The 27,425-nt window shown below is 35.1% G+C and overlaps 2 protein-coding genes across 3 annotated transcripts in view; both read right to left on the bottom strand.

The window, feature by feature from the left end:
- The window catches only part of LOC142335091 (outer membrane lipoprotein Blc-like), a 35,697-nt gene extending 31,685 nt beyond the window's left edge, over positions 1 to 4,012 (bottom strand). Inside the window, exon 1 of the mRNA XM_075383435.1 lies at positions 3,924 to 4,012. The gene's annotated coding sequence lies outside the window, so the exon portion shown is untranslated. The remainder of the gene's footprint in view (positions 1 to 3,923) is intronic.
- Positions 4,013 to 6,399: 2,387 nt separating this feature from the next.
- LOC142335090 (apolipoprotein D-like) lies at positions 6,400 to 20,640 on the bottom strand. Of its 2 annotated transcripts, none has more exons than XM_075383432.1 (4): positions 20,578 to 20,640; positions 18,006 to 18,239; positions 14,671 to 14,812; positions 6,400 to 6,751 (listed from the first exon to the last, which is right to left on the bottom strand). In XM_075383432.1, the coding sequence occupies exons 1-4, from the start codon at positions 20,582 to 20,584 to the stop codon at positions 6,535 to 6,537; spliced, it is 600 nt and encodes a 199-aa protein (XP_075239547.1). In that variant the 5' UTR covers positions 20,585 to 20,640; the 3' UTR covers positions 6,400 to 6,534. The 2 variants fall into 2 exon arrangements, with proteins under 2 accessions (XP_075239547.1, XP_075239548.1); XM_075383433.1 differs by having other exon boundaries at positions 20,538 to 20,621.
- Between the last annotated feature and the right edge of the window lie 6,785 nt (positions 20,641 to 27,425).

Below are 27,425 nucleotides of genomic sequence, written 5' to 3'. Positions count from 1 at the left end.
TTGAGTTTATCGTTTTAGAAGTAATTTGAAAAAAATTTAAAAGCTTTTTTGAAAAATATGAGATAAAATTAAGGTGAAAACTAAAAGTGGAAACTGCACGAAATTGTGTCATCTGCAGACAGAGTTTTTAAATAAATAATAAACAGTTTTGAAAAGGGTTCTACTTCTTTTCACCCCGATTCTGCACTCAATGACCTCTGAGAATAAGAAAATGTTCCAGGTCACAAAGGTCCCAATTAGAAAAGATGCAAATTGTAAAAATATCATCAACCTATTGAACTAGGTTTGTTTCATATTATGATTGTATGGACGGTCAACATGACCTCATTGTATGAAATTATATTTCTGTGCCTTAGAGAGGTAGGTTTATTATTGAACGTGGTCAGTATACTTTAATTACTATAGCTAAGACAAATAAAACGGAATAATTGTCAATCCATGTTGTATAAAAGCTTCATCCGCGATTTGTCATTATTAAAAGTTGAAACACCGCTGCCTTTGTTTTAGTTATCTGGAACAAATAAACAATTTGACAAATATCTTGAGCCGCTAAGAAACTGCAAACGTTTGCATTTTATAAATGCTGTTTTTAACGTACAGACGGACGTTATTTTAGGTCCATTAATGAAACAGTTATATCAAAAACTATCAAGTAATACCATACCGACCAAAACAAGGTAATAAAAAGGGTGCAAAAACTATTGAATATATATGCAGATTAAATTAATTGCTCAAAGTAAAAACAAACTTGATTTAAAGAGAATAACTAAGAAAAGAACTACACTGATCAACCGTGCTATTAATTTAACTCGGGTTCCTTCTTCTAGTGTTGTCTGTTTTAGTGCGTTTGATTTTTATACAAAGGTAACTGTGAAAAGTTTGCACCAAAACAAACCATAGAACGAGTCGTTGAAAAGATTGACCCTGTTATTTATTTTGTAGTTGAGAAAATTAGGTCCCAAGAAATAACCGGAAGCAAAATAGGCTGATATTTATCAGGCAATCGAATCTCTGTTACCCTGTTCATAAATTGGTAAACAGCCTTTCCGACAAATTAAAAAAAATAATTATTACCTTCACCAAAATTTTAAATCTTTTTGAGGTTTTCACCCTACAAAAGATGATGACTAATAGTTGAACAGCTAGCTGAAAGTTGGAAGTAAATTGATCTCCAAAACAACTCAACTAAGTAAACAAAATACATTACCTGCATATTCTATGTAAAATTTAATTTAAAATTAGTTCGAACTTGCAGAAATGCCATCCTAAAATCTTACCCGTAATATTTTTTTTTAGTTTTTTGTACCCGTGATTTGGATACGAAAATTGCATCTTGTTTTACCTGGAAATTTAGTTTTGCAGGTAAATTTCATAGTAATATTAAACATAATTTTACCAGATTTTGTTAGCACAAACGCCTAGAATTTTACCTGCAAGCAGAAATAGTAGGCCATTACGATAAGAAAAATGCCTATTCGGCTCTAGAAATGCAATAGAAAAGGAAAAAATTTTTAGGCCTACATTTTTCACCTCGTAACTGTCCGCAGTAAATTGTATTACTTGTTTGAACATTTCAATTGTAATTATGACTTGATAATAAAAAGAACTTTTGCTAAATGACAATGACAATCTATTTTTGAAAAAGCAACAGCCATATGATGATACTTCTTCTCAAAAATAAACAATCAATATTTTGTTATGAATATTTCCAGATATGCTTTACAAAATTTATTTGTCAAGTTTTTCTGACTTTAAGTATATTTATAACCAATTTTTATAACGGAGTATTTTTTTTCTATAGAAATAATTTCGTGGTTAATATTTCATGGCTGAAAAGAACTGGATGACAGTATTGTTGATACACAGTAATGTTTCAAAAATAGTAAAGTTTTTTTTTGGTTTTTCTTTATTTTGGAAACAGTTAAAATCCCTTTGTGAACAATAAACAAATTGGATTATATATTTTGCGAACACCCTTAAAAATATGGTGTTTTCAACTTTTTAAGTCTGAAAGCAATTGGAATTTTTTTCCGACACAAAACGGTATTATTCAGAAAATTGTTAAAATTTCTTTTTTTAAGAATCATTCTAGTTTTGAAACGCTTTGGTAAGCATTGACAGTTTTTAGCGACGGTTTCTTTGCATAGAAATGTGTTTTTTGGCAACAAAACTTCAATTTTGGAAAAGAAGCTCCACTTGAACGTTCATTTTGATATACGTTTACAAAACTGGCCGACCAAAGTTTTAACAAAGAAGTTGGAGAAGCACTTGCAAACTTATATCTACACCATTTTACTCACAATCCACTAGACTAAAACAGCATTAAAAAAATCAATTTTTGGTTGAGTTTATCGTTTTAGAAGTAATTTGAAAAAATTTGAAAGCTTTTTGGAAAAATATGAGAAAAATTTAAGGTGAAAACTAAAAGTGGAAACTGCACGAAATTGTGTCATCTGCAGACAGAGTTTTTTTAATAAATAATAAGCAATTTTGAATAGGGTTCTACTTCTTTTCACCCCGATTCATTTAATCCCACATCTTTTAACACCACATCATTTATCCCCGCTATCATTTAACTCCTCTATCATTTCATCCCGCCAATTGCCAGTCGACATTAGAGGCATGTTTTGTCATAATTAAGTGGATAAATTATTCCCACGTTCGGTTGTGATAGTTTCATATCAAGTCCCACGGGCCGCTGAGGCATGGCCAAAAGATTATATTGCTAGTTTAATAATCCTCAATTTATAGAAAGATTAAAATCGGGGTGAAATGATAGAGGGGTTAAGAGATAGAGGTGTTAAATGATATAGGGGTGAATAAATCGGGGTTAAATGATAGGGGGTTAAATGAATAGGGGTGAAAAGGCGGGACACCTTTGAAAAGATCAGCAATTGACCACTGACAGTTGTTGCCTCCAAATTTTTTGTTGTTTTTTCATCTTTTGTGTCTGCTTCCAACGAAATTGTCTTTTTCAACACAAATTAAAACTGCAATTATACAAACGAATCTATGTCGTTCATATTTGAACTATTTTGGAGAGTGAGGAAAGATCTTTTGACCATCAGAATATGAACTCAGCTGTATCAAAACACGAAGTGAAGCAGTGATCTGCATTGAAAGACAAACACATTGATAATACGAATGATAAAAAACAATTGGAGTGAAATTCAAAAAACATTTGTTATTATTAAAGTTCCATTCCTCTTTTCAAAATATGCAGGATATATCATAAGTTAGGGTATTAAAAATGAGGTCAGGTTATATAAAGAACTCATTCATAATACACGGAAGGTTCTGTTGAAATATTTGTTATGCAAAGTTTAAAAACGTTCTACAATTACAAATCAAAATTTGTTCTTCTGGCAAACTGACATGCTGTGTAAAAAATGTTAGACATAATACACTTCACAGCTTAAGACTTCAGTAAATAACACATCCGAAGACTTCTTTTCAAATTCAACCTATTAGACGTCAATAAAAATGACAAAGTTTGTGCTTCAATTGATAATTTACCTTTTCAGTTCTTATGTTTAAAATTAGGTGATGCTTTGATGAAAATAAAAGATAAATTTTTTCAAAACTTCTTTTGAGAGTTTTTCTTAAGTTTCCAGATCAATTTCTGGAAAAGTGAATCCCAATTTACAAAAGAAATAGATAAATAAATGAGTTTTTATCAGTAATTGAAATATAAAATTTTCACGGAAAACCTGAGCAATAAAAAATATTTAATTAAGGTGATTTCATTATTGCCAGCAGAATCTATTGAGAAATCAAGTAGTACATTTTTGAAATTTTGACGAAAATCAATTGATTTTTTATCTACAGATGTCAAACAAACGCTCCCCGTACTAAAATCAGAATTATATCTTCCACTCTGTTGAAGGTTACGCAACAACTGAAATCAATTGAAAAATATTTACCTTCGAAAAGTATTTCGGTGACTCAAAAAGTTAACACGATTTCACGATGGTACAGTGTGACGTCTCTGGCAACAAAAATTTTGACAAAATGTTACCGAGTTTCTTTTCACTTTATTTTGTTAACACGATTCAGTTTAAAGCTTTGAATTGTTTGTCAAAAAAAGATTGACTGTGATGTCAAACTAAAGTTGCAGCCCCCTCAATCTGATCTTTTGTCCAGTATTTAAGTTTAACACTTAAACAACATGTTAGTGCTTAACATGATTTTTTTTTAAAAAACAAAGTAAATGTAATGACACAAAATAGTCACAATTTTTATCTTGACCACTGGGGGTCTGAAGCCAACCCTCAAAAGTACTCAACATTTTCTCTAATTTGTTTATACTTACTAATGACAGAAACGTTATCTAGTATGATATAAACTGCTGTATTTACAAAATTGCACTTATGAAGCAGTGAAAAATTCTACGAGACATTGTTGAATTTTCTGACTTCCAGTAAGTTCTCCTCTAAAATATTTCAACCCCCATTCTTTTCATTAACTGCTTCCTTACACATTTTTCGAATTATGTAATTGTTTGGGGCTCTTATGCTGTGAAAGTTTGACCAGGTTCTCCCTATAGACAGATCATGTTCAGTCATGCCAAAGTGTTGATTTCTATAAGCCTCCGTGGGCAAAAAAGCATCTCTCAATGATCATAGGATATATAAGTATATCAAAATAGACTACAAATGTTGAAAAAGAAACGGATAGAAATATTTATCTAGTTGTGTTTGATGAATTTATAAGAGTAATGGTATCCTTATCTTTTTGAATCCTAAATTAATTTAATGGGAAAACAACTAAACCTTTTTTATCGCTGCTTCACCAAATGTTTCATAAATTACCGCAGATAACTAATTGAACAGTCGTTTTTATTAACTTTAACAATTAATAAGGCACTTTTGTCATTGGTTAGATCAGACAAATAAGCAAAGAGAAACTTACAAAACGCATCAAAACGCGAGAAAACCAGATTAGAACTATCACTTTTGATCCAGCACTAGAATGCACCTCCTAAAAACAAGCCAAAGTCTGAATAATAAGTGCAATGTATGTCTGCCTGGGTATTTTAATAAGTATAAATGGTTTGCTTGGGCAGTTTTGATTAGTCATTTTGAACCAGTACTTTAACATGAGAGCGCATAGGTCTAATCAGATTTATAGAACTAGTGAATAGCAATGCTCTTGAAATTAAAAACAATTAATTTGAAGAAAATAATATTTTGAAGGTATCGGTCATAGATACAGCCCGGGTTGACAAAAACTTTTAATCATAGAAGTTTAATATTATGGAGCATAGACTTCATACATTCAAAAAGTCATAACAAATTGGTAGGACAAAAACTTTTTCATAAATGGAAGTTTTATCATTACAACTTTTTCATAATATATAGTTTTATGGCTACGAATTCTTCATAACAACTGAAACGAGGCATTTAAAGAGTCTTGCTTTTTTCGCGATAAACTACAAGGGAAAACATTTTTAAACGTTTTTCTTGCAGAATAAGCAAAAATGGATGCTCTTTCTACCAAGACAGGATATATATATATATATATATATATATATATATATATATATATATATATATAGCTAAAATCTAAAATCCGGTATAGGCCAGGAATATTATAGCATATCATAAAAGCAAAGAAACAAAGCACAATCAAAATACAGCACATGGGAGGAGTTCCCTGTAAGGGCACTAAGGGATAGACTTTTAACAAATATCGGTTTTCTTAAAAAAAACTATTTACCCCCCAAAATTTAACTGAAGACGCAAAAAATTGGCGCCTCACAATCCTTATGGATAGAAGGCACTACCAAAATAGTTTGGGTATCATTGAACAACTCGTTGACCCAGAAGGTCCTATTACATTTTTTAAATACGGTTGACTTTTTCAGAAACATTTGACGGAATCGCAAAACTTGACTTTCTATATCACTAATCTTGAATTTCCTTTCATCAATGCCAACGTTAGCCTAACACACTTTAGTTTTATCACTTTGAACCGCATAGAATAGGCAACCGCATAGAATAGGCAATAGAACGCAGGAAAGATCGAACACTTGTGATGTCTACATTTTAGGTTGGCAAAAAAAAATTTTGTATGAAGTTCTATGACTACAACTTTTCATAAATACGGTATCACTGAAAAATAATAGTTTCCGATTTTTTGCTCACTATATTTTTGAAACAGAGTATTTGCTCTTTGTTTTAGCCCTCTTCCTGATTTGTCTTAAAATTTGTTAAATTACAACTTTCATTTTATGAAAGTTTTATGATTACAACTTTTCATAGACGCCATAATATGGAGTTGTAATTTTATAACTTTTTGAATTATGGGGTCAACCCGGGAATAGACTGACATGTTAACCTGAGTTATAATCTAATTTCGTTTTGGTTGTTGGAGATTATCTTCAAACAGAACCACAAATCAAATTAAATAATTTATTCAGCTTCTCATGTGATTCAATTTTCTGATTTTTAGCAATTAAAAACGTTTGCATGACACATGACACTACGACACGGTTCGTGAAGTAGATATCAACAAAAAGTAGTTGTAGCATGTTTAGTAAACAAATGGACAATTGATCTGGTCAGTGAATATAACTCCATTCATGTTGATTCCCAATTGAGTGAGATGGTGGTTGATGTCTGTTAGAGTGCGACGGGGGAGAGACCGGCTGGGGCTGTAGATCCAGAGGTACTCCTGTGCCATAGCCACACTGCAACTGTAGAAGACTGCGTACTGGTTGGGCTCAAATGAGATCAAGTTGTAGCTGAATCTGAAAAAGTATATGGATTAAATCATTATTGAATTTTTATTGGATCTTATTTAATTTAATATTTTTTTTACTGCAATCGCTTTCGGAGTATGTGTATACGCCAGATGGTATAGGCAGACAGAAAGATATATATACACACCAACACACGCACACGCACATACACAAACATAAACATACAAACACAAACAAACAAACACACACATACACACTCATAAACACGCACATACACATATGAACACACGTACACGAACAAACAAGCACATATAAAAACACATACACACATACACACAAACACATACACAAACATACACAAACACACACACACATACACATATGAACACACGTACACGAACAAACAAGCACATACAAAAACACATATACAAACATACAGACACGTACACAAACACACACACACATATACACACGCACACATACACAAACACACATACACACATACACAAACACCCATTTACACCTACACAAACATAAACGCATCTAAACAAGCACACACACATACTTACAGTTACACAAAAACCTATATATACACAAGCACAAACAAACACACGTACATACACAAACACAAACACTATACACACACACAGACACACAGACACACACACACACACATATATATATATATATATATATATATATATATATATATCTATATATATATATATATATATATATATGTATATATATATATATATATATATATATATATATATATATATATATATGAACACACGCACACAGACACACATAAACACATACACAAACACAAATACACACATACACAAACACCCATGCACACATACACACACACATAAACACACCTAAACAAGCACACACACTTACTTACAATTCCACAAGCACACATATATAAACAAGCACATAAAAAACACACGTACATAAACAAACACAAACACATAAACACACATACAGACACACACCACACACACATATATACAGGTATACAGATATATACACACACACAAACAAACATACATACACATACACAAACTTACACAAAAACACACACACATAAACACACATACACATATGAACACACGTACACGAATAAGCCAGCAAATACAAAAACACATATACACACAAACACACAACCACATACACAAACTTACACAAACACACACACACACAAACACACCTACACATATGAACACACGTACACAAACAAACAAGCACATACAACAACTTATATACAAACATACAGACACGTACGCAACACACACACATATACACACGCAAACACAGACACACATACAGAAACACACATACACACGTACACAAACACACATACACACATACACAAACACCCATACACATACACACACATAAACACACCTAAACAAGCACACACGCATACTTACAGTTACACAAGCAGACATATATACACAAGCACACACAAACACACGTACATACACAAACACAAACACATAAACACACATACAGACACACACATATATACAGGTTATACAAACACACACACATACACACACAAACAAACTTACACACACATACACATACTTACACAAAAACACGCACACACATAAACACACATACACATATGAACACACGTACACGAACAAACAAGCACATACACAACCACATATACACACATACAGACAACTGCACAAACACACAAACATATATACACACGCACACACAGGAAAACATAAACACATACACAAACACACATACACACATTTACAAACACCCATACACACATACACACACATAAACACACCTAATCAAGCACACACATATACCTACAGTTACACAAGCACACATACATACACAAGCACACACAAATACAAGTACATACACAGCACAAACACATAAACACACATACAGACACACACACAAACACGCACACGAACATACACAAACACACATACACACATATACAAACACCCATACACACATACACACACATAAACACACCTAATCAAGCACACACAAGTACTTACAGCTACACAAGCACACATACATACACAAGCACACACAAACACAAACACATAAACACACCTACAGACACACACACACAAATACAGGTTACACAAACACACACACATACACACACAAACAAACATACACACACATACACAAACTTACACAAAATCACACACACACTTAAACACAAATACACATATGAATACACGTACACGAACAAACAAGCAGGTACACAAACACATATACACACATACAGACACCTACAGAAACACACGCACATATATATACACATGCACACACAGATACACATAAACACATACACAATTCACATACACACATATACAAACACCCATACACACATACACACACACACACATAAACACACCTAACCAAGCACATACAAATACTTACAGTTACACATACACACGTACACAAACACCCATACACACACACACAGAAACACATACACACACACAAACAAACACACGAACATACACAAACATACATACTTACATGCACACAAACACAAACACACAAAGACTCAAAAACACATGAACACACGTACACAAACAAAACACGCACATATATATATATATATATACAGACTTATACAAACACACACACACATACACACACAAACAATTATACACAAACATACACAAACTTACACAAACACACACAAACATAAACACACAAACACATATGAACACACGTACACGAACAAACAAGCACATACACAACCACACATACACATTTACAGACACGTACACAAACAAACACACACACACATAAACACAAATATATATATATATATATATATATATATAATTACACGCACACACAGACACACATACACACAAACACAAACACACATACACATATACACAAACACCCATACACACATACACATATATAAACACACCTAAACAAGCAAACACACATACTTACAGTTACACAAGCACACATATATACACAAGCAAACAAAAACACACGTACATAAACAAACAAAAAAACATAAACGCACATACAGACACACACACACACATATACAGGTTATACAAACACACACACATACACACACAAACAAACATACACACACATAAACAAACTTACACAAAAACACGCACACACATAAACACACATACACATATGAACACACGTACACGAACAAACAAGCACATACACAACCACATATACACACATACAGACACCTACACAAACACATACACACACACACATATACACACGCACACACAGACACACATAAACACATACACAAACACACATACACACATATAATAACACCCATACACACATACACACACATAAACACACCTAATCAAGCACATACAAATACTTACAGTTGCACATACACACGTACACAAACACCCATACACACATACACAAACACACTTACACACATACACAAACACACATACACACATACACACACACACATAAACGCACCTAAACAAGCACACACGCACATACTTACAGTTACACAAGCACACATTTATACACAAGCACACACAAACGCAAGTACATACACAGCACAAACACATTTACACACATATAGACACACACACAAACACGCACACGAACATACACAAACACACATACACACATATACAAACACCCATACACACATACACACACATAAACACACCTAACCAAGCACACACAAATACTAACAGTTACACAAGCACACATATATACACAAGCACACACAAACACACGTACATACACAAACACAAACACATAAACACACAAACAGACACATACACACACATACAAGTTTTACAATAAAACACACACATATACACTTAAACAAACGCACACACACACACAAACACAAACACACAGTCGTATATATATATATATATATATATACAAACACACAAACACCACATACACACAAACACAAACACAAACAAATATACACACATACACATATAGAAACACACACACACATATACACAAAAACACACACATATAAAAAGCACACATACATACGCATACTTAAATTTACAATTACACACACATGCACACACAGACATAAACACAAATAAACACACACCCACACGTACAAAAATACACAAATAGATATATATATATATATATATATATATATATATATATATATATATATACCCGTAATCACAAACACGAACACACAACTACACACCTATACAAACATATATACACACAAACACTCATACACAACAAAACACACACACACACATACAAAAATACGCAAACACACAGACACATATGCACACAAACAGAATCCAACCAATACACGCATACACTCAAACACATACACTCACACACATTTGCAAACACAAAGACAAACACAAATACCCACTTACACACACGCACCTAAATACGCATATACAAACACACATACACAAATAATCACTTACACAAACACACAAACACACACACATTTATTCAATAACACACATACACACATGTAAACAAATACACACACATACATCAATCTACACAAACACACGCACACAAAAAAACATACAGACGCACACACAAACACACATACACGCATCATACACACATACACACATACACAAACATATATACACAAATACACATAAACAAACACAAACACACACAAATACAAACAAACACACATTCGCACACAAACACACGCAAACACAATCACAAATACACACATACACACACATACACAGGTACACACACACATACACACAAACACACGCTCACACATCAAACACACACACGTTAAATTTAACTTGTGTACATTAATATAACTATTAAATTAGACAACAGAACGATAATGATATGATGATTATTACAATAAATGTATAGTTAGTTATTGGCTTCCTCCCTCTTTTCCATAGGCCTCAATATTTCCTCCTCCGATTTAATATTTTACCAAGTACTTCCTCAGCTTGGGCTGTACTTTTCAGAAATACCGTTCTCCTTTTTTCCATCATCGGTTGCAGTTCAATTCTACGCAACTCTTTAGTTGAAAATTTCCGTTCCTCCCGGCATCATATGACTTTAACTTGTTTACTCCCGTTATTAATTTTATTGATTCAATTCGGTCCATTTTGTTTCTTGTCCATTTATAGTTAATAATATACATAAAACATACAGTAAGTATGACTTGCATTTATACTTAATGTATACACACACGTACACAATAGCACACACATACATACACACATAAGCAAACACACACACGCGCTTACAAGCATACACAAACACAAACACACACACATAAACAAACACACATACATATACACACATAAACACACTTACACAAACACACACAAACACATACTTACACTTACACAAGGATACACATATACACACGCACACACACGCACACTTCACACATACACACACTAACACACAAATATAAACACATACACACATACACAAACACACGCTTACAAACATACGCAAATAAACATGCACACATACACAAATGCACGAATACACGCATACACATATACCCAAACACGCACACCAACACACACACATACTTAAACACGCATATGCAAACACACATACACACATACTTGCATAAACAAACACACATACACACAAATACGCTCATAAACAATCATATATACACACATACACACATTCACACATACAGACACATAAACACACTTGCACAAACACACACATATACTTACACTTACACTAGCATATACACATATACACACGCACACACAAGCACAGATCACACATACACACACAAACCCACACACACACATATATATATATATATATATATATATATATATGATCAGACGAACACACACATACACAAACACACATATACACACGCAAACTCAATTATATACACACATCCACACCCACACGCACACACATATATACACGCCCTCACAAACACAAACTCACTCTTACAAACATACGCAAACACACCTACACACACATGCACACATAAACGAAGGCACATATACACGCATACACATAAACCAAAACACGCACACCCACACGCGCACACATATATAAACAATCATATACAAACACACATACACACACATACTTGCATAAACAAACACACATACACACAAATACACACATACATACAAATACACACAATTACACAAAGACACACACATACACACACTTACACACACTCACAAACACACACACACACACACACACACACACACACACACACACACACACACACTTACAGACAAACACACATACACACACATATACAAATTCACACACAAACACACACTTACACAAACACAGTCACACACACAAACACACATACACAAACACACACACACATATATATATACACACGCACACCCATACACACATACACAAACACACATACACACATACACACGCATACACAATCCCACATACACACATACACACACAAAAACACACACATACAAAGATACATACACAAACACACACACACACATATATATATACACACGCACGCACGCACTCACACATCACACACACATACACACAAACACACATACACACATACACACGCATACACAATCACACATACACACATACACACACAAAAACACACACATACACAGATACATACACGAACACACACACACACACACACACACACACACACACACACACACACACACACACACACACACACACACATATACACACGCACGCACGCACTCACACACCACACACACGCTAAATTTAACTTGTGTACATTAATTTAACTGTAAAATTAGACAACAGGGCAATAATGATTATGATGATTATTACAATTAATTTATAGTTAGTTTTTGGCTTCCTCCCTCTCTTTCATAGCTCTCAATATTTCCTCCTCCGATTTTGTCATACCCCGTATTTCCTCAGCTCTCGCAGAAAACTTCCGCTGTCCTCGGGCTGTCCTTTCCATACACACAGTTGTCCTTTTTCCCATCTCCCGTTATTGCTCAGTTCTACGCAACTCTTTAGCTGCCACTTTCCTTTCCTTCCGACTTATTACGACTTCGGCTTGTTCAGTCCCGTTTTTAACTTCATTGACTCGTTTCGATCCCTTTTGTCTCTTGTCCATTTTTAATTTATAACTTTGTTTGTTACTCTACGGAGTAAACATATTTGTCGGTTGTTCTATTGGTTCGTCAACAAATCTATCTTGACTTAAAGATGCTAGGACAATAGATCGAAAGGACAACAGATCGAATGCTGAAATTGGAGCCATTTATCGAAAATTAATTTCATAAAATTGCGGCATTCCAGGGTCGAGAAAAAAATCAGAAAAATATGTAAGACAAGCGGTGAAAAGTTAGTTTTTTCACCGCAAATTTTGTACATAATTTTGCGGTGAAATGCGGTGAATGCGGTGAAATTGTGTAAGTTCACCGCTAAATTCAGCAGTGGAATTATGTAATTTCACCGCTACCAGGCGATAAAGGTTTTTTTCACCGCATTCACCGCCTGATTTATGTAATTTCATCGCAATCACCGCTTATCTTACAAAAATTTCCGCATTCAACGCTTATCTTGCATAATTTGGCGTTGAATGGCGGTGACACCTCGACCAGGGTTCTGTTCGGTTGAGATAGATTCATATCAAGTCCCTAGGGCAGCTAAGGCATGACTATGGCTCACTAATCATGGCCAGATGAGGTAATTTTATGCCAGCTCGCAAATAACGCTTAGTTTCAGCCAATGAGAATAGAGATTGATTATAGATCTGTTGTCCTTGACTTATTCAAAGGGGATCTTTTCCATTTATGCCCCCCCCCCAGTACTTTATGCGCCCCCAGTTACGGAGCAAGTGCTATTACGTAGTAAATCATCATGTAAAAATATGGCACGTGCTTCTGGGGGGCGCAAATAATATGCGCCCACTAAGCTGGAGGGGGGGGGGGGCACAAACGGAAAAGATCATTCAAAGGTTAGTTAAATTGTACAACCTCCAGGCATACATCTGGTATGGTCTGAGGATTCTCATTTTGAAGGTCCCAGTTTGGTTGTTGGGTTGAAACAATTGACCTCTAACAGAGTTGAAGTTATCTCGCTCTCCTCCTACCTTTGTCACGTGCAGATATTCCTGTTCTGAAACACGTCACATCTTCGGGTCTTTCCCATTATAGCCCCCCCATGAAAATATAGCCCCCAATTATGGTATACTTACCATCATTGGGGGGGGGGTATAGGTCATCTGACCACTAAGCTTGGGGGGGGGGCTATAATGGGAAAGACCCACATCTTCAATGATCTTTTCCGCTTTTAGCCCATCCCACCCTAGTCCAGACCTATACTTATTGTCGAGCAAAAGTCTTTTCATAAGTTTTGGAATATGTACATACTGAAACAGCAAAAAACTTTGATGGGGGTGTAAAAGTTATTTTTTGTAAATATACAATTCTGTGGGTGTTCATTGGTTAAAAAAGAGCACTTAGATTTCGAATGTGAATCCAAAATACTCGAAAATAATAGCAAACATAAAATGATTGCAAAAACCAACCAATGATAAAAAAAATTTATTCGATAAATTTTCATTGTCCTCGGCTAAGTGAGAGCCTTCGGCAATCTGAGCTCACATTTTTTATTACTTATTTATGTTTTTATATATAATTTGCAAGTGGGGATCATTGAAAAAAAACTGCGGTGACCCTATTAGACTGTACCCTGGTCGAGACAGGATGGCTAACTTACAAGAACTTACAAGTTTCAAACGAAGGATGGTTAACTTGTAAGAACATAAAAGTCAGATTTCTATTTTGTAAGGACGTACAAGCCTGATTGTTATCTTGTAGGTTTCTTCCAAACTTTAGCAGAAGGGTAGAAATAGTGATTTCATTTCGTTTACATTTTCAAATTTTATTATGTCATTGATTCGTGAGATAAACATTAAGAAGACATGACTATTTGGATCGTTTCCGTTTGTGCCCCCAGCTTCCCAGCTTAACGAGTGCGTATTATTTGCACCCTTCCCCCCTAGACGCACGTGCCATAATTTTACATAATGATTTACTGTGTAATGGCACCTGCTCTGTATATATCCTGTTCTTTTAAATCCAAACTAATTGCTGACTGCTTTCTACACCTGCACTATATTAACAATGTAGTCAAAACAAACTCGATGCTGGTCGTCAAAACAGCCAATAAAAAAATCTATTAGCCACGGCTATCCTGCAAAATCATGCAGGAATATTGCAAAAGTTTTGTACAATTGATCTCTGCGTAATCTTTGCTTTCAGAAATGTTTCTATCGATACTAATGGTGGACTGAGAAGACAATGAGCGGCTTTGAAATTACTCAAAGCAATGTTCAAAATAGAATTGTAGTATTCCAATTTGGTCTCAAATAATTCCTAGTGAAAGTTAATCCGTGAACACTAATTACAAATTGTAAGTCTTTTTTTAATAAGATAATGGTAATTTATTTCCTCGTTTTGCGTCACTATATTTCATCGTGGTGAAAGGTGTATAAAACGACAAAAGTGTTGACCAATATTTTCACTCATTTTCACGAAACGCAAAATTTATCGAAACTTTTCTTTTTCGGACCTTGGCCACATAATCATAACGCAAATGGTTGTGTCTACGTTGTGTTCTTTAGATTGAAAGGCATTGGAGTTTTCAATATGATGTTTTGCAATGCATACCAACCTACTAAGACTCTGTATCTAACAACGTAAGCATCTGTATTCAACATCATGATTAGTGAATCAATGTTCTTATAAAGCTTCTTTTGAATATGTTATCAGTAGTGAGTTTGATATGAAGTTTTCTGTTGAGGCCCAAGAGCCAATGGTCTGAACTGTTGAAAAAAACTGGTCATTGAGTTGCGAGGAGGTAAAATTTTGCAAATCTGTTCAGCATATTTTTTGACGTTTATTTTGCATTATGTGCATTTTGCAAGATAAACGTCATTTGCAAGATTCGTGCAAGAGTTTGAAAGATGAGCGTAGTACTAGGACTAAAGATTGGTGCATCGGAATACATTTTAAATCAAAAATAATATGCGTCGCCTTGATTGTAAGGGTTGACAAGGGGGTATTTCTGAAAGATTACACTACAAATTATTCAATTTGCTTGTATGTCGGCTTACTATCAGTTCGGCTGACTTCAGCTGACTTTGCGTTTGTCGCACTTGATATTTACACTAAAATTGAAGCAGTTTTAAAAAAGTAACGTTTCTTTTTCGAAATAGTTTTATACTCCAATTGGGCCTAGATATTTCAACTAGTCATTTATTGTTTAATTCAGGGTTGCGTACCAGAAAAGCAACCACGACACAGCTGAAAAAAGAATGACTCAGAATTAGATTTCAACTAATTAAAGGCCCATGCTCAACTGGAATTGGGTATGAACACAGCACGCTTGTGATATCAAAAACAACTTAATTTGGGTGGGGGCTATATTTCGAATGTGCTCATAAAAATGTTGTTTGATATTTTGATTTAGATTAAATATATTAGTTTCCTTTGATTGCGAGCGCTTTCCCGTACCGAACTCCAAGTGTTAATCAGTACTGGGCAATTGTAAATGCAAGTCTCCCATGTATTATAATTTGCTCGCTTTCTCGCTTGAAATTTGCTTCTTTCAAGCGTATTAGAACAGCGCAAAAGACATTCTTTCAACAGCCACGGTGGCGCAGAAAGAAGGACAAAGACCTAAGTACATGCAGAGCGTGGTTTCTTTCCCCGTACGGAACTTTATTTTCGCACTTGTATTTAGACTTCCCAAGTCTGACAAGTCTTAAATGTGTTATGATCATAGCTCTGAATCAGTACTGATATCTAGACTTGCAATTAGATTTGCCCAGTACTGACATTGACTTGGCGTTAAGTACGGGTTGTATGATTGTGTTTTGTGTTCTGAGGCTCTTGTCGAAAGTTATTCCGTTCGTTTTCGACAAAAAGAAGTCATGTCAGTGACAACGCTTGACCTCTAATATGGAAATTTATTTAAAAAAACTCATGGAAAGATTTTTGCTCAATTTTAAATAGGGTATTCAGTGCTCGTCACAATGTGCTTTTAGTTAATTATAAACCCCACTACAGTGTTTGATTCCGGAAATCTTTTCACATTGTGCCCCCCCCCCCCCCCCCAGATTTGTAGGTGCATATTATTTGCAACACTATCATCACATAGTGATTTACTATGTACTGTCACGTGTTGTAAAACGGTGGGGGAGGGGGGAGGGGGGAGGGGGGGGGGGTTATAAAATTCGGGGAAACAGAGTGGAAAGATCTTTGATTCCTTTCATAAGTTGAGGTCTAAAAGTGGGAACAAAAACCGTTTCTTTCCAATGGACCCCTCAGTTCCATGGAATTGCACTTTCTGAACAACTGCTCAAACAGAATATCAAACTTCTCTATCTCGTACCAGAACCCCACCAGGTCTCTCAACGTCACATTTGTCACGGGGGGTATGTCAGGGCATCGTCCAATGTGTAATCTACTCTCACAAGTATTGAGAAATGTTGCAGTTACAATAAAAATGTAAAGTAAGTTAGACAACATCTTTCTTACTACATTATGCCGCAAGACGTACATTTTCTTCGATTAGTTTTATCAACAAATCTGAACCCCCCCCCCCCATCGTAAATCAGAGCCCCCCTGGTGATCGACGAATTGAAAAACTTGCTAGCATCTTGGAAGCAATCTTGCAAGGGATTGCATATGGGTACCAAGTTGCTTGCAATAATCTTTCATTTTTTTCGATTCACTTGCAAGAATTTTGAAAATTCATTCACTGGCAAGATCTTTCTAAGCTTTTTGATTCATATTGCAAGATCCCAGGTCTAAAAACAGACTTACGAAAAGACTTTAAAAGTCTCGTGGGGGGACCAATATTGACTAAAGTTACACGGTCCAGAGTTAAAATCTTTTCAAAAGGTCCAGCATTTGTCTTTTTCATAATCCTGCTTTTTTTGAGAATTTGTTTTTTTTTATTTTTTCTGTTTTTTTTATATACAGAAAAAGCCCCAGAGCAAGACTGAACAGCTTTACACCAAAACAGTCCAAATTGAAAAAGACAGCTGGAAAACTGCGAGAAGAATTAGGATTTTTGTCAACTCTTAAGATAAAGCAGATATGGCAGTTGGAGTATATTACCATAACAGTTCAATAAATTAAACCATGTAGTTCAAGTGTAATTGTCCTAGTCCCCTTAGTCATGACAGAAATGTAACGTTATTCGGTTTGTTTCCAGTTCTCAAATTATGAACAATCTTTTTTTAAAAAAACGTTGCAGGTTTTTGAGAGATTTTTGGTGCTCCAGAAATGTAAAAGATGAAGGATTATACATATTGACTACATTATAAGCAAAAGTGAGCAAAAGAGTTGAATGTAAAATTTTTGTGGCTAGAAAGCAGACACAGGAAAAGACTAATAGTGGACCCATGAAAATGCTTTAACTCGACTTTTCAGGTTACGAAAATGCTAATAGTTAGACCATGAAAAGACCTTAAATCGACTTTGTTAGCTACGAAAAGACTAATGGTGGATCCATGAAAAGACCTTGCTCGACTCAAATTTGTTATGATAAACGGTGTCTGGATTCATGCAAAGGCCTCCATTGTACTATATTCTTTTGTTTTGCATAATTTGGTTGGAGCTGAAGCCTGTCCTTCATTTTAGTTAGAACTAAAGTTTTTGTTTTATAAAAATTGAGGTCCAGTTAAGTCTTTGTGAAAATTTGTGGTCCTGCCCAATTCTTTACCAAAGTCAAGCTAAAATTAATTATGTATCAAAATCCAGCGAAAGTGTTTTCATAGCTCAAATGAGTCAAGTATGGCCTTCTCATGGTACATTTTGTTCCAGCATTGTCTTTTTTATAAGTTTGTACCTCGAACTGGGACTACTTGAATCGCAAAAAAACTTTCGAGATGAATCAAATCTTACTGGCATTTCGATTCATATGCTTAAGTAAAGGGGCCACCAGAGTAGGTGCGAATATTTGGAGCAGAAAGTATGTGTAAATTTTTATAGGAGGACTACGTTGTCTCAAGTACTTTTTTAAAACTGAAAGGGCTTTTACCTGTAACAAGTGACGTTATGCATTTGGTCATCACTTAATAATTCATATACATTTTGTTTGAAGTTTTACAAAGCAGTGACAAAAGTGCTGAACAAAATAAAAGCTTTGGGTTGAAACATTCGTTTGCTCGGCATTGGACGTCTTAAGATTGTTTCAATGAAAAGTTTTATTGCTTCACAGTGAAGTAAAACGTTTACATTTGACAGTTTTGGTTTTTAATAAAGCTACCGAATTTTCATCAAAATCAACTTATCAACAAGGCAATGTAAAAACTTGTTGCTGCAGCCAACCATGAGATTTTTAGCAAAATGGTGAAGGCAGATTACGCGGTACATTTAATTTGGTGCGGTGTCAATAAAAAATTTGAAAATAAATGTTTTCGTCCGTTATTAGACAATTTTAAGCTAAGGATTTGAAATACTCGAGATGTATCTATATTTTTTGTCGGAAAAAGTTATTGGAATTCGAAATCTTGCAAGAGACTCACAAGATTCTTGCAAGATTTCATGTTCAAAAAAGGTATTTAGGAAAAAAGACAATTAGACTCAGTTCTGCTAATTGAAATTCTTTTAAAATTCAATTCATTTAGTTTTCAGTTATTTTTGGCTACCAAAAATACTCTTCAAAATGTAGCCCTCGGATCAATAATTGAGGATTATGAAGACAATAAGCAGACTAGCCTTTATCATTATAATCGCTCTAGCTAAATTTCTGTTTCTAAAATGTAAATTTCTGAATATCGAAAAATCATATTTAGGCTAATTGTACGTTTTGCCCGAAAGTGTACGTTTTGCGGAGTAATGTCAGTTTGAATTAAAATAAGAAACGTTTCATCAAGCTATGCGTAAACTTTCAACCAAATGAAATAAACAATTTCTGATGGAGTAAACAATGGTTTCCAAAAGGTATGATCAATCTTGTTTACAGGATGTTACAGAGAGTGGACTTCAAATATTAGATCTAATGAAAGTGTTGAATACCAAATATAATCCTGATCATTGCAAGGCTCGACTCAAGATCATCATCTAAAATTTGCTGCAGCAAAACTTGATTTCTTCAATTTGAGCTCCAGGAATAATTGCTAAAATATGAAAGATCAGTCCAGCGAAATTTAATTTTCTACGGCAAAACTTTTACATAGTTTGGCGATTAATGCGGTGAAATAGGTGAATTTTTGTGATGCCGCCGCTAAATTGGTGGTGAAATTACAAAATTTTGAAGTGAATGCGGCGAAATTATGTAATTTTGTGCAAGTTATTCCAATCTTTGGTCACTGCGCCACCTAAATACACACAAATTGATAATTGACGTCCTATGAAAGACCAAAACAAGTTAATTTTGCACTTCAGAATAACTGAATTATAAAACATGGTAGATGTTGTAGTGATATTTATTAAAATAATTGTCTTAATCGAGTAATCTTACTTGAAACTTTTGTGATGGTATTTAGACAATAGCGACATAAAGGAAAAAAGCTCAAATAAAAAAATATGTCATTGTTTTCCATGCCTATTTGAGTATTAGTGGAAAATAGTGATAAGATTTTGCAACTGTTATGAGATGTACACGGTTACTATCACCGTTGTTCACGCCGTCACTATAGTTCTCCATTACTGTGTCTATTATCCACTATAGTCGAAAATGTGTCAAAAAAAACCTAATAAATAATTGCATGAAAATCAGTACTAACCAATTTGCACCAATTTCTATGGCCATTAACCTCTGAATCGAGAATAAGCTAATTCATAAATTTTGTTGACAATTATATAAATGAAATTGATTGCGCTTTCCATGTTGTCCATAGAAAGCGTATCAAGTCTTCACCGTGAAAATTACTGTCGTCAGATAGAAAATCTGGCAGGGCAAAAATACTATTGTTATTGACGGCCACAAAACTCCTTACAACTCAAAACTACAGAAATTTACGTTGCGACGGAATGCTAGAATCCATGAATTGATCTTGATTCTTAGTTAACAAAACCAAGTGATTCAAAACTTATTTAACGTAATCAAACTTCTTTTAAAACTATGACTCGGCTAATCTTTCCATTCTTGCATGATAAAAAGTTTCTGTCAGGTCGCACAACAAAACTTCTACTTTCAGGATAAAAAGTTTGACAAGACCTCTTGTATAATATTTTTTGACGTTGTGGAAACACTATTTTTGATTGAACAGTTTGCATGTATTTTTTCAATCTGATTTTTTTATTGTGTTGGTATGAAGAAACGGTTTCAATCAATTGAATTGAGCTAGACGTTCCCGGACTAGAGTGGCAGAGCATTTCAGCGGCACACCAGCACATATAGAGAGTAAAAACTTAAATCAGTTCTGAAACATTGCATCTCCAGAATAGTTTAAGTTTCATTATCTTCATTATGATTATATTGAGATCATAGAGTTCGGCCAGCGTAAATTTATCCTGTGCAGTCTGAAAATTACTCATACCACAAATTTAAGTCTGAGCAGGATAATGTCATAGCTCGTAGCTTATAATTGGTAATTACCATAGTAGTATGCACTCTATTTATACATAAGCTAGTTTGTATGCAATTACCACAATGCCCATTTAGCTTAGTGGTTATGACTTGCTGCGCGAATGAAATGTTACTCGTACCCACAAGAAGTTTGAATCGCATTTAAAGCAAACCTTGTTATGCTGAAAAAATTATTTTTCATGCAGTAAATTTTACTCAAAAACCAAGACTGGCCAGTGTAAATTGTGAAATGAACAGAGTACTGGTCATCCCAGAAAACAGATTGTCTCTAGACTGGCAGCGCTGATTTACTCGGCCACCAACCTCCGGGTTGTCAAAAGAAATGTGCGTTCAAAGGCAAAGTCTATTTGTTTTCAATTTATAGATTCCAGTGCCCAACATGAATGAAAAGAGGAAATTTCACTACTTTCCATATCATTTTCTCATTTTTTCAAAACTTAATTTTGGTTTCAAATTTTTCTGAATAATTAATTTGATAACTAAATTCATGCATCAAATCTGTTTGAACACAGAGAAAATAGGAACTATATGTTAATTAACGATTTGGGAAAATTGTAGAATTAGACAGATTTATGAATTTGGATTCAGGAAAAATATATATTTTCCAAATATTGCCTTTGAGTATTAGAATTTTTTAAAATAGTGGTTACTTAAAAATTTTTATCAAAATTTCATTTGTGATCGCACAAAAACTTGAAAACTACCAATTCAATATTAGATTGCATCCGACCAAAATTGTTCTTAGAAATTCTCAAGTTTGAAAATTTAAGTGAGATCAATAAATATTGTAAGATCTATAAAATCTCCATAGGATATTATTTACCTGGTGAACAATAGTTACCTTGAAGAACCTTTTGGTAAATTTTCGATGAGATCTATCAATCAATTTCTTGGTAGGTAAAATCGTTATTCGTTCATCTCTAATTATCAATGCAAAAAAAAGGAATAATTTCTTTTTAACTCTTTTGATGTTAAAACTGATTAGTGCCTTTTAATTTCTCCTAAGAATCGATGAAAAAACGAACGCTTGTTTCTATCTATTGTAACTTTGTCTCAAATACATGGCAAAAAACAAAGAAAACTTTTTTTGGTTTAATTTGTCAGCGTAAATTAAATAAATTTTCAAGGCAAAATTAAGTTAATTTTAGTTTTGAAGTTTCAAAAATCAAAAAAAGTATGCTGATTGAGGATTGTAAGGGCTCTAACCTAAACTCAAAATAATAGATAGAGGGTAGAACACTTTTAGAATTTTTTATTGTAAAATGATCTGACCACCAAATTGAATGGTTGCTATCTACAGCAGAAAAAATTAAAGATATATTTTTTACTTAAAAGACAAAAACCAGAAAAAAAGGGGCTTCGTTTAAATCTTTTAAACTAGCAAGCATCTCTATCAAATTGGGATAAGACCATTAGGACCGTTTACTTATTCCACGAAACATACCTTATTACAATTGTTTGGCAGTAACATTTTGCAATTTTTTGCCTGGACTATGATGCGATAATGCTCTTTTGTATTTTTACAATGGTTATGCCGTCGGTTTGTTTGTTGTGCACGCCCGCTTGTATTGTTTGAAATTCATCTCAATTTACAACAATTTTGTTCCAAAAAATGCAGAATGTTCCACCTAAGTAAACACTTCTAAAAAGACTAATGGTGAACCCATGACAAGACCTTGCTCGACTCTTATTAATTATGAATGTATTCATGAAACAACTTTAACTGGACCAAAATTGATTTGTGCAAACAAGTGGCCCAGCAAAAAAGTCCATCCCTCATTTTGGGTCAACCTAAAGTTTTGCAAAATTTTGGGTCCAGCTAAAGTTTTCTGTGAAAATTTTGAGTCCGCCTAAAATTTTTTGTGATAATTATGAGTCAAAAAAAAGTCCAGCATGTCATAAAGTCCAGCTAATGTCTTTACAAAGTTCAAATGAGTCGAGCATGGTCTTTTCATACTACATTTTTATCGAGCATTTTCTTTTCATAAGTCTGTACTTAGAACTGGGAGATTCTGGGTCTGTTAATTCTGGTACAGTAATCAAAATCCGTTCGTTTTGTCTCAGGGTTTTTGTTATGTCCATGAGTCGTTATAGTCTGTTCGCAATGTGCAGAGATTTTCAAAGAGTGTCCGATATGTTCAGTGATTGTGGGAGTCCGATTTTCCGAATTATTTCATTCTGTCCGTGGGATGTCACTGAGTGTTAGATCTGTCCCTCGTTTGTCACAGTTATTTTTTTTCTGTCCGTGGGCTGTAAATAGAGGTTCGATCCGTCCAAAGCTTGTAGAAGTCTGTTCGCTTTTTACAGGGGTTGTCAAAATCTGTCCCTTCTGACCACAGTTTGTCAGAGTGTGTTCCTTCTGTGAGTGAGTTGTGAGAGTCTGTTTTTTTCTGAGTCATTTTGTTCGGTCCGTGGTTTTTAAGAGCCGGTGCGCTCTTTCAATTTGTTTCAAGAACCCTCTTGTTCTGTGTAGGGGTTGTAAGAGAAGATTGATTGTGAAAGTCTTTTGGTTCCGACCAGAGGCATTCAGAGTCTTTTCGTCTTGTCCATGGGTTAACAGAGTTTGTTCGTTCTATCCGTGGATTATCAGCGGCAAATCATTCTCTTTGTGGGTTTTCAGTGCTTGATTTTCTGTCTGGGATGTCAAAGCCTGTTCTCTCTGTCGTGTGTTCCCAAAGTGTATTTGTGCTCTCCAGGGGCTGTCAAAATTTTTTTTGTTCTGTCCAGAGTTTTTCAGACTCTGTTCATTTAGTCCGTGGGTTGGTGGGTTGTCAGAGTCTGATCACTCTGTGCTAGAGTTTTGAGTTTTTTTCGTTTTAGCAAAGAATTGTCATTGTTTGTTCCATTATTCCGTAACTTGCTACAATTATTTCGTTCTGTCCATGTATTTTCAGACCCTGGTCGTTCTCCTGATGGGTTCCCAGAGCCTGTTTGTTATATTCAGTGTTTGGTCAAAATCTGATGGTTCTGTCCCGTGATTTTATTTTTTTTTTCATTTTTACACCCAGTTTCCAGAGTCTTCTTGCTCTGTCCGTTTGTTTCAAGGATCTGTTTGTTCTGTTTGTGGGCTGACAGAGTCTTTTCGTTCCGTTCGATGGTTGTGAGCGCCTGTTCATCCTGTTTGCGAGTTGTTAAAAATGTGTTTTTTTTCTGTTAAGTGGTTGTCAGAATTTGTTCGTCGTGTCTTTGAGTTATCAGGGTTAGTTCATTATGTGCGTGGATTGTCAGAGATCTTTCGTTCTGTCCATAGGTTTCCAGAAATTTTTCGTTTTTTTCCCTCTGGGCTGTCAAAATCCGTGCGCGCTGTCCTTGACTTGTTTGAGTGTCTTTATTCTGTTCAGGGGTTGTGACAGTTTGTTTGTTTCATCCTTGGCTTACCCAATTTTCGTTGCTCTGTCTACAGGTTGTCAGAATCTGTTCGACCTGTTTAATGAGTTTTGAGAGTCTATTCAGTATTTCCGTGGATTATCAGAGTTTGTTCTTTTCGTGCTTCGGTTGTCAGAGTCTTTTGGTTCTGTCCGTGCTTTGAAAGACTCTGTTTGTTCGTTTTGTAGAATTTTTGATCTGTTTGTTCTGTGCATGTTTTTTAAGATCCTGGTTCTTCTTTCCATGGGTTATCAAAGTTCTGTCCAAGGGTTGTCAAACTTTGTTCTTTCTATCCACGGGGAGTCAGAGTCTTTTTCTTCTACCTGTGTTGTTAGAGTTTGCTCGTTTTCTCCAGGGGTTGTCGGGCCCGCTCAGTTTGTCCTTGATTGGTCAAAATTTTCTCCTTAGGTCTCAGAGTTGCCAGAACCTTTTTGTTACGTTCATGAGTTGTCTGTTCGCACAGTTCAGAGTTCAACAAAGTCTGTTCTTTCCTAACATGCGATGTCACAGTCTGTTCCTTTTATCCGTGGGTTGTCGGGCTGTTCTTTTTTTCCATGGTTTGGCAGATTCTGTTCGTCCCTTGAGTTTTTCAGGCCCGGTTTTCATCGCTCTGTCCAGGGGTGTATAGAGTCTATTCTGGGTTTTGGTTGTCTGAAGCCCCTCGTAATGTGCGTGGGTTGTCAAAATTTAATCGTTCTGCCGTTTGGTTGTCACAGTACTTCCGTTCTGTTCATTATCGGTCACACTTTGTTCGATTTGACCACCTATTATCCGAGCTTGTTCGTCCTTTCTATAATTTTTGAGCCTAATTTTTTGTTTGTCCGTGAGTTCTCAAAATCTGTTCGTTCTTTCCAGAGGATCTAAAAGATTAATTAGTTGTTCCAAGGTTTGTAAGTGTATGTTCCTTCTGCCCACTGGTTAGAACTTGTTCCTTCTGTCCGTTGGTTGTTAGAATCTGTTCACTCTGTCAATGGTTTGTCAGATTTTTCCTCGTTCTCCATACAAATAGTCCGAGTCTGTTCGTTTTGTTCATCTGTTGTCACAGCATTTCCGTTTCGTCAGTGAGCTGTTCAAGTCTTTTCGCACAGTCCAGGTATTTTCAAAGTCATCGTTCTGTTTAGTGTTGTCACAGTCTGTTCGTTATGTCCTTCGGTTGTAAGAGTCTGTTCCTTCGGTCCGTGGGATGTCTCAGTCTGTTCTTTCTGTCCCTGAGTTGTAATAGTCCGTTAATTCTGTTTGATATTTGTCAAAGTCTATTCGTTTTGTCTGCAGAACCTGTTCGTTGATAGCTTGAACGTGTTTGTTTTTTCGTCATTTCTCATAGCCTCTTTCTTCAGTCCGTGCGTTGTCAATATCTGATAGAAAGAAACAAAAGTGTTCAGAGCCAGTGGGCTGTTAGACTCTGTATACCCTGTCCGTAGATTAACAGAGCCTTTTGTATTTTGTCAATGAGCTGTCACAGCCTGTTGGTTGTATCAGTTGTTTGATGAAAAATGCATTCTCAAGTGTATTTAAAAGTCAGTTCTTTTCTGTCCATGATTGGTCATTTTCGTTCTGTCCGTGGGTTGTCAGAGCTTGTTCGTTGTGTTCGTGGGCTGCCGACGTCTGTTTGTTCTGTCTGTCTATTGTTAATTTCTTTTTAGTCTATCCGTGGATTGCTAGAAAAGTCTGTTCGTTCTGTCCGAGAGTTGTCAGAGCTTGCTCATTCTGTCGGATGAATTTTGAGTCTTGTATCTCTGTCGGTGGATTGTCAGAGACTCCTCGTACTGCCCATGCCTTGTTAGAGTCTGTTCATTTTTAACCAGTGGTTGTC

Source organism: Convolutriloba macropyga, chromosome 2 (assembly GCF_964194025.1).
Source record: "Convolutriloba macropyga chromosome 2, txConMacr16.3, whole genome shotgun sequence".
Taxonomy (NCBI): Eukaryota; Metazoa; Xenacoelomorpha; order Acoela; family Convolutidae; genus Convolutriloba; species Convolutriloba macropyga.
The sequence above is the reverse complement of the archived record's forward strand: the minus strand, read 5'-3'. Positions and strand labels throughout refer to the sequence as shown.